The sequence below is a fragment of the Rhynchophorus ferrugineus genome, unplaced genomic scaffold, assembly GCF_030347505.1.
Source record: "Rhynchophorus ferrugineus isolate W39M unplaced genomic scaffold, kcgeb_rfMv2 rfM1, whole genome shotgun sequence".
Lineage (NCBI taxonomy): Eukaryota > Metazoa > Arthropoda > Insecta > Coleoptera > Curculionidae > Rhynchophorus > Rhynchophorus ferrugineus.
Window position 1 is genome coordinate 44,851,735 of NW_027472580.1, and position 10,261 is coordinate 44,861,995.

General features: G+C 31.4%; 1 protein-coding gene across 1 annotated transcript; it reads left to right on the forward strand.

The window, feature by feature from the left end:
- The first annotated feature begins 77 nt into the window (after positions 1–77).
- Positions 78–1,418, forward strand: LOC143206848 (uncharacterized). The gene is made up of 3 exons (XM_076419648.1): positions 78–627; positions 691–1,005; positions 1,140–1,418. The coding sequence occupies exons 1-3, from the start codon at positions 477–479 to the stop codon at positions 1,205–1,207; spliced, it is 534 nt and encodes a 177-aa protein (XP_076275763.1). The 5' UTR covers positions 78–476; the 3' UTR covers positions 1,208–1,418.
- The last annotated feature ends 8,843 nt before the right edge of the window (positions 1,419–10,261 follow it).

Sequence of the window (10,261 nt, forward strand, 5' to 3'; positions counted from 1 at the left end):
AATGTATCCGAGCTAAATACCAAATAACCCAGCTAAATAATGTCTTTTAGCGGCTTATAGGTTTCTAAGCTGATCTCAATAGTCTTAATACTGAATAGCTTGTTTTAGCTCACGTTATATAGTAGGTGGGTCCAATTAATATAAGTTGCCTTAAGAGGTTGTTTTGTTAAAAGTCTATATATAGCGAGCAACACTAAATTTTAGAGACAATATTTTAAGAGCAATCTATTTTCTTCATATGTATAAATTTATCCTTCAGTCTCTCTTTTATTATTCTAGTTTTATTTGGAGCTGAACCACGGCAGCATAATTTTTCAATACAACTTTTTACGAGTTTCTGATTAGTGCCTCAGTTTGATGAAAAAATAGAGGTTTAAATATTTGTATTAAACGAATATAATCATCTAGTTGCTTTATTATTTAACTGTTTAACTTGTTATTTAATTGTCATCTTGACAGTAACCAAAACGAGTGAAATGAAATATAGCGAAAATATGGATTTATTGGATCAATATGAAGATCAAATACGGAAATGTTTTACCATTGCGGAGTGGTACAATATGAGTCAGCTTAGTTTACTACACCTTCGAACTATGTTTAAAGTGTATACAGGGTCGGACAAATATAGTTAGTATCGTCGTTTCTTCATTGTATATATTTTGAATACTCATACATTTTGGATGCTTTTAGAGACAAAATATTCTTTAGAGAGATTTTTAAAAGAATGTGTTAAATTGGAACCAAAACCTAAACGGGAAGAAGATTTTTGGCTGAATTACCCTTACGAGACTGATTCATCAAATAGTTCTGATTGTTCTGATATTTCTGACATCCCGAGAAAACCATCATTGGAGGATTTTTGGGACCAGAGCGATAGAGAAAACGCTAGTTTTCCTCTTGATTTAAATACACGTGCGCTAAAGAAAATGAAAAAGTATGCACGTAAACGAAACAAATCAAAATCCAAAAAAATACGAAATAAAAAAGGTTCTATTGGATTTAAACGTAAGATCAATCAAGTGAAAGTTTTTTTACATATGTTCATTTAATATTGGCCCATTAATTAATTAGTAATTTTAGATCAGTTTTCATTGCTTCGAAATGTTTTTGATGTTGATTTGTGTTTCTATAATTTTTAGTGAAGGTCAAATTACGACCAAGGAAAACAGCAGCAAGACCTTTGAAAACAAATAATATGGTTTTATGACCGAATAACAGTAAAACTCAATTAAATTGTCTTTCTTTGTTATTAACTCATTATTGTCTTTTTAATTAATTTAATTATAATGATAATAATAATTAATTTTTAATTAAAATACAAATTATTGAACCGAATTATTCGATTCATTTTGTTAGTTTGAAAGATTTTAATTGAATTGTCAATTCAAAAATATAGAATTTACTTGTGAAATAAATTAATAAACATAATTATGCATTTATTTTTTAACTTAATGTTTCGGTATTTTTTATTTATTCATCTGCAATCTGTTTGGAATTAAATGTTAATTTCCAGTGCTATGGCGTAACAACCGGTTTCTCATTGGATTATGAATCGATACATTTAAAATTTGACGTAGGCAATATATTTAAGAGGATCTCAAGTTTGGCGAGATAAGTTTTAGTTAGTTGGAAGTACTCTATTTATTTGGACTATCCAAATTCGAAGTGAATTTTGATTGTGATTATAACATGATCTTGTTTTATCTCATCAATTCATTGGATCCATAGTTCTTAATAGCAGTTGCAAAGAAATTGGTGTACGTAAAGACGCAATGCTCGTGTATTAATCGTTTGCTAGGTACTAAAGCAACACCTATATTTTTATATTCCCCTATAACCATAAGTGGAATAAAACGAACGTAATATTGAATAATACATTTATTATTCATTAAAACAGATTGTTATTTTCCCACTTTGTTTGCAAATGCTGAAGGTTGCAAATATTAGTTATTTTTTATTTGCTCTTCGTTCTCGTGATGATCACGAAGATGTTAATATGTCCGTCACCTTGCCATTAATATTCGCCGTTGGAGCTATATTTTCTATTTGTCACGTATTCCGAAGCAGGTTCAGGCGTTTTGTCATTAAAATGTAACTTTTATGACTAATTCGTAATGACATGAGTATGGTTCTGGCTTTAAATACATAATATTATTTTCAACGTATAATCTTTTAAAATAATCTATATTATTTGAATAAAATAGAATATTTCTTGTTAAACCATCTACTGTTTCTTATAATTTCAATATCATTTTCATATTTAATTTTTAACATATTCTTTATGCATATAGCTTTTAAATTAGCATTATAGTATACTATTAGGCCTATATATTAGTTTTAAAGAATATTTTAAATTTGAAATTATTGTTAAAAATTAGTACAATGTATTTTATTCAAAGTATTTCTATCTCGAAAGAATGATGTATCTTTTAAGGCTATCGAATTTTAAGCTATCAAGGGTCCGTTTTTGGTACATTCATAAAATGTGTAGCGCTTCTTAGACCGGTCACGACTCATATGTCGGAAGAAGTAGTAATCAGAAGGAGCGAGGTCTGTAGAACACGGCGAATGGAGTAGCACTACCCATTTTAATGTATCAAGTATATTTTCACAATATCAAGTGTCAATATTATCACAATCAAGTATATAATCAAGTATATTTTCACCAGTTGTGCAACATGTGGTTATTGGAGAATGCACACACACACATAATAACATTGTTCTGTCTTTGCTTGTATTTTAGTCGGTTGTCGCGCAGTACTTGGTTCAAACGCACCAGTTGCAGTTGGTAGCGATCCCTATTGATGATTTTATCGAGTAATTCGTTTAAATCCTCGTCTTTATTTTTCTAGGCTATTTGTTTTCAATATCACCACTTTTAAAACAACGAAATCAGTTGAAAACCAGCTGATATTTACATGCTGAAATCGATGGAGCATGATTGCCATAAGCTCCACACAGCATTCGATGACAATCACCTCCCTTTTTCTTCAAACCGAGGTAAAAAAGTAAAAAAAAAACCTCTGGCAAATAGGATCTACTCGGTACAAATTCAGACACTTTCGAGGCCTTGAAAAGATGTTTTGTTACAAGGGTTTAGTTATGGAAAATCTGCGCACCCGCGTAAATATTTGAGTTTGCAACGTTGCCAGTTGTTGAAAATTATACGTATATTTGTAGAATATAATATAAATAGAATAAATTATCTTGAATTCAGAAGTTAACCTAATACCGTAGAACCTAATATTTCTGTTCAGACCCAAGTTCGTCCCCTCTAATATAAAAATGAATCTTAAAAAATTAAAATAATACTTTATGTAATACTGCAATCGTATTTTTATCTGATTTTAATAATATTCACCTCTCATTCTTTGATAAATTCTTATAGATTCCTGATCGGCTAGGCTCAAATTTAGAAGTAGTAATATTTTTACCAAAATAGGAACCCCCAAACCTTAAAAATCTTCAAGCGAACCAAATTTCAATGTTTCTTGTTCACTATTAATGCTGTGAGAGATATACGACAAGGACATCATATTTTTCTGTACTTTTACTTTCGCAAGGTCAACTGTGTCTAAAATATAAAGAAGTCAATTTGCAAAATTATTAAAATTAAAATTGAATGGATACGCTCCTGGATGGAATGTTCTCATATGTCAAAAATGTGTGTAATTACTTTTTTGACAATATTTATAAATCGATATATCTATGAAAAATCCATTACTGCCTACCATTTATAATCAAAATATGAACAGTCCAGGAACAAATAAACTCTAAACAATTCTTAACCTTCAAAACAGAGGTCCTACCACTGCCAGAGTCAAATCCACAACACAGAGTAGTAGAGATGCAACTCAATAGGGGACTCTGGCGCAAAGTTTTGCTTTGCCTAACATCCAGAGGGCGCATAATTGGCCACTCAAGTAATTTGATTAGTCAATTTAAATCTCCATTAGAGGCACCTGTAAGAAAAATATTTTACCGTGAAGACATTTGATTGGCTGATTAGTAATGCTTGGCACGTGACACGCTTGACGTCATGTTTAATTGACCAATTAAATTTAAATAAAAAACAATTTTTTTCTGAATAAAATTCAATAAAATATAAATATAGCCGGCTTGGTGGCGCAGTGGTAAAGGTGATGGGACAGTCCTCCTACTGTTGCGATAGCCGCGGGTTCGAAATCTGCTGGGGCATGGTCGTAAATTTATTTTTGTGATTGTTTAAAATTTGTATATGTTCTAGGCAACAGTGTAAAATCCGACAAGGAAAATGATCCCAGTCACGCCAGTAACCAGGCTGGGTAAGACCGGATATCTTCTGGGACGATTTCTAAAGTTGGTCACTCGCCAGTCGGTAGGCTAAATGCTGAGGACCGTGGTTTGGAGCCCACGGTAAACTCTAGGCCCAGTCCAGAAAAACCCATAGTTGGTAAAATGAGACTTTAAAATATATATTAAAAAAAAAAATATAAATATCATATGTAAAAATATATAAATATAAATATATGTAACAATAAATATATATATAAATATAATTGATAACAATAAATTTATAATGTAAATTTATCTATAAAATATAAATAATATATAAAAATAAATATATCTATAAGATATAAGTATTATTTACATATATATAAAACCATAAGCAAAAAACTTTGGTGCATTGCAAATCAAAATGATCTTTTCCGTCTTTTTCCTTTTTCATATTTGTTTAGTTCCATCAATTTAATCTATTAGATATTGTGGGTTTATCCAAAAGTATATAGCACATCTTATTATTTGTAATATTCTATCTGGAAAATCATTGTGTAGTGTACAATTAAAAGGTTTTGGTTTTTTAAAGATATTTCACAAAAATATGTTATATTATCGACGTGGTGGTATCGCTGGATAAAATAAAAGAGTTTAAAATTAAAAGAAGAAGTTAAAAGAGCCCTATTGACATATAGGAATATAGGATCATCTGGAATTGAAGTTATAGAGTCATCCCCCGCTAGTATAGAATGTAAATTATTTCAACGTGTTCACAATTTCCTAAGGGCCAATGAGGTTAAAAAATTAACTTATGTTAAGCGCTTCAAATGATTTCTAAAACATGCTAGTCGAGGATGTATATTCCTGAATCTATTAGCTAGATGAAAAAAAAACTATCTTGGTTAAATAGCCTTAAGCCAATACATTTATATGAATAATTACACTTTTTTTCTTTAATGATTCTGAACGACCCCTCAAGATAGTTATTAAACTGATGACACTTTAACAAATTTGTTTTGTTTGGCCAATAAATTTTACACCAAAATTCCTCTTGTATTGAACATCGGTTAATCTTCTCTTAATAGAGTACTATTTTAAAAGGTTTATTAAAAATGATATTTAATTTATTGTGAAAAAATATCGGCTAAAAAATATCGATATATCGATATTTCTTCTGCATCCCTACATCCAGGTACACAACGCTTCCTAGATCGATAGTTCACTTTACTTTTTGTACTACCGACTTATATATATATATATATATATATATATATTAATGAACTAATAATTTAATCTCTAAACGCACTATTCCTTATGTTGGTTGCTTGTAAATAGCAACGTCACATAATCGAGCGGAAATTACCGGACTTTACCGAATACGGTTGGGATTCGCCAGAAATAGCTACTATTTGTTTTGTTTACACTTCAACGAAATGACACATCAAAGGGAAGCCTGTCGTTGAGCCTTCAACATGAAGTTGGTTACAAATGTTAAATTAAATTAGTCACTTGTGAGTGAGTCCTGGCTGTTAATGGATGTTAGAGAAATTATTTTTTCCTTTTCTACTACTTTTTTATTTTTAATTAATATAGTTTAGGGTTGATTATTTTAATATGAATAATAAACAACGCCCGTAAGCAACTAATTTGGTTAAGATACAAATAAAATGAAAGAATGACTTACATGCGTTTTTTAGATTTATACTGAACTAGACCCGGTGTGGGTTTAATACAACATGAACAGACTTATAGCATTTGGTCTCGTTTGTTATTATATTTTGTGCTGTGATTAATAACATTTACCTCTGTTTGCATATTATAATATAGCAACTTTACTCAGACATTGGAGATTTTTGTACTTCTGTCCGATATTTTGGAAAAAATTGATAATTTGGTTTGTGGTTGACGTGGTTTTTCAAAAGTTTGTTGGATTTTACAGGATTCATCGATTGTCATTTCTCCATTTTTATGTTGTTTTCCTATCCTAAGTGTGTGAAATATTTCGGGAATATAACGTCATCTCAATTTATGACGTCAAAATAATGAAACAAACATGTTATAAAATATAAATTATTTTAATGTTATAGTACATCTAATGCATATATTATCGAAGGACTTAAACTACAGTTAATTGAACAGACACATTAGTTTGTAGGTTAGAGATTTTTACATTTAACAAGCGAACGGATTTTGTAGGCTGATTCGGTTACATGTTCGGACATATCAGTCAGCATTATCGTTTCAGTATCTCGTTTTAACTGGAATAAAATGAGAAGGAAAATATTGTCTGGTATTAATACGAATTTAAAAACTGCAATAGGCAATGCATTATACATCTTGATGGCGTCAGTTCATTACTACAATTCTATATTTGTCAATATGCGTGTAATTGACATTCAAAGTCAATTTCTGTACGGGTCATATTTTCATCTTCTTGTTAGATTTTTGAGATAGGTTTTTTCATTGTTGAACTGACATGATTATTTGGGAAATGTTTTAATTAAATTCTTATTAATTTCTCTAATTAATTCTTAATTTTATTAAAGTCATGATACACAGTGTTAAAAAACAGCGACTGTTGGCGTTAAATAATGCGTTGCTGGTTACTTAAGCCACATTATTTTAGTTACTGTTAAAAAATATAAGCAATTCGAAAAGTCCCCGGCCTACCATACTAAAACACACTTTTTTATTAAACTGATCAGAGCTACCCTCAAACTTTTCGATACCATTTTTGTAGTACGATTTGTCCTTTGCTTCAAAATAGGCTTCAGTTTAGGCGATCACCTCTTCATTCGACGAAAATTTCTTGCTAGAAAGCATTCTTTTGAGATTTGAGAACAGGAAATAGTCACTGGAACCAAATCTGGAGAATACGGTGGATGAGGAAGCAATTTGAAGCCCAATTAATGATTTTTTGACATGGTGCATTGTTTTGGTGAACCAGCACTTTTTTTTTCTTCAAATACGGCCGTTTTCCGGTGATTTCGTCCTTCAAACGGTCCAATAACGCTATGTAATAGTCGCTGTTGATGGTTTTTCCTTTGTCAAGGTGGTCAATGAAAATTATTCCATGCACATCCCAAAATACAGACGCCATAAACTTGCCAGCCAACTGTTGCTTTTTCCGACGCTTTGGAGCGGGTTCATCGTGTGCAGTCCACTCGGATGACCGTCGATTGGACTTCGGAGTGAAATGATGGAGCCATGTCTCATCCATTGTCACATATTGACGCAAAAACTCGGGTTTATTACTCTTGATCATCTTTAAACACTGCTCCGAATCATCAACTCGATGTTGTTTTTGGTCAAAAGTGAGCTCGCGCGGCACCCACTTTGCACAGTTGATATCAGTTGATATCTTTAGAGTGTCTGCTATTTCATTCAGTTTCAATTTGCGGTCATTCAAAATCATTTTGTGGATTTTTTAAATGTTTTCATCGCTAACAACCTATTTTGGGCGTCCACTGCGTTCACTGTCTTCGGTGCTCGTTTCACCACGTCTAAACTTAGCATACCAATCCTTGATGGTTGATTCTCCTGGGGCAGTGCCCGGAAACTCGGCATCAAGCCAAGGTTTTGCTTCAACTGTATGTTTTTCCTTCAAAAAGCAATATTTTATCAACACGCGAAATTCTTTTTTATCCATTTTTTTTCACAATGACAAAAGTTGCTCCACTCAAAATGCTATAATTCACAAACTAATGATCCGACCGCTGTTAAATTTATAGATGTATCTTTTGAGGGTTAGGGCTAACTAAAAACATGTGGATTTAATTCTAGTAGCGCCATCTATGTGCCAGGCCGGGGACTTTGCAATTGACCTATTATAGATGAACCTGTTGTAGCTTTATTGTTGGATTTGCGCAGACACTTTTTATTAGTAGTTGAAATGAAGATGCATTTATTGATTAAATTTATATTCTGATTATTTCTTGATACTTTGTTATATTACTATTTAGTTATTATTTTTTATATTGCAACATAAATAAAACACTAGTGGAATTTGATTATTGTGCAACTCTGTTACTCTGTAAATTGTTACCATTAGTGTTAATGATTTATTATTTATCTTGGCTAGTATCATTAAGTTTTTTTAGAAAAAATGTTACGTCATGATATTGCTCTTTAATGTTGTTCTTGGCATATTTTTTGTATGTATTATCTAACGCAAGGCCAGAAAATATAGTTTGATATCATTCAGTGGTCAAATATCGTTTAGATTTTCTAATAGATAAATAATTCGGCCAAATTAATGAAATATTTTACAATTGACTTGAAGAACCCGAATATAAAAAAATTTATGCTATCTTAATTTACAGGAGTATAATTTTTAGATTCTGTAAGACTAATAGAATTGGATTGCAACAAAATTGAACAATCTGCCCAATGGGTAATAAGAATTTCTTACGATAGTTTAAAAGTGATATGTAGAGTAGTACACATTTTAGTATACGCACTTGACTGTTATCATTGACATTTAGTTGATTAACAACTTCATTAAGGTGTACTAACACCTTTTCAAAGTACTTCGCAATATTAAATTATGCTCTAGTGTTTTAGGGGGATATCACACTATATAACATTAGAAATGTATGGTGTATCGACTATACGAAGTACCCCATAATTCGATTTTGTACAGCAATATCTTGTTGCTTAAGAATAACTTCGATTTGCGTCAGACAACCCAATACATTTGTTTTAGTTACCAAGATGTTTTCGTTTAACAACTAAGTGCTTTATCCAAGTTAGACGGCGGTCTAGATGCAAACCAAGATATTGACTCCTCCGTGGAGTTGGAAATTCTTAGTATTCAATGGTAGGCATGTTCTTTCACGCAAAGTAAAAGTTATATTTTAGATTTCGTTTAATTGGCTTTAGTAGGCCAATTTTTTAATATTTTATATAAATTGTATATATAAAACAATCGCTTACAAAGGTAGGGCATTGTATATGTAACTTTATTATAAGTTAAATTATTACTGAATATAACAATACGAATTTCATATTATGATACCATAAACTATATAACATATGGGCCGAAAAGTACCTGGCCTAACATATAGATGGCGCATTTTTTTAGTTAGTTTTTTTAGAAGAAAGCTGTTAAAATTTCATGTTATTCTACTCATAAGTTTGTGAGTTATTGTGCTAAGAGTGACAGTACTTTTGTTATTTTCAAAACAATGGATCAAAGACAATTTCGTGCTTTAATTTTATACTGTTTATTAGGACACCGATGATGCAGAATGCAGTGGACGTCCAAATCAGGTGGTAAGACCAGGAGACCAGTGAAAAAATCAACAAAATCGTTTTAAATGATCGAAAAGTGAAGTTGCGTGAGTTAACTAACATCGTAAAGATATCAAAAGAACGTCTTGATTTTATATTGCATGAGCCTTTGATTATGAGAGATCTCTGTTCAAACTGGGTGCATGAACAGTACGTTTACTCACTGTTCACCAAAAACAAGAACGTGTTGATGATTATGAGTAGCGTTTGGCCGTGTTTAAACAAACCAAACCGGAATTTTTGCGTCGATATGTGACAATAAATAACGAATGAACATGGATCCATCACTTCACTCCGGAATAAAAATAATTGTTATCTGAGTGGTCAGCAACTGGTGACAGACCTAATTTGAGGCAAAAGATAAGTCGTTTTACAAAAGTGTTATTGAAATGTTATAGCGGCGCTGGAATGATTGTGTGGTTCTTGATGAAGATTACGTTGCTGTATAAAGCCAATTTTGAACAAAAAGACGAGCTTTTTTTTTGTCATGCCAGGGACTTTTCAGTGCATGTGTTATGGTATAAGAGACGCATCTAATACTATGTTAAAAATCGATAAATACTGGATAAAGTTCTGGCTAAAATATTAATGAATGCGTTAAATCAGCTTGTATATCTATTTAGCTTGATTGAATTATTGAAATATATTGAATATGTTCATTGCTTCCATATGAAAAAATTATTGAATCAAACCCATATCGATTAGATCCTTT

Coding starts and splice junctions, on each gene's coding strand:
- LOC143206848 (XM_076419648.1), top strand. CDS start 477: ATGAAATATAGCGAAAATATGGATTTATTGGATCAATATGAAGATCAA. Junction 628..690: donor TACAGGGTCGGACAAATATA/GTTAGTATCGTC, acceptor GGATGCTTTTAG/AGACAAAATATTCTTTAGAG. Junction 1,006..1,139: donor AGGTTCTATTGGATTTAAAC/GTAAGATCAATC, acceptor TATAATTTTTAG/TGAAGGTCAAATTACGACCA.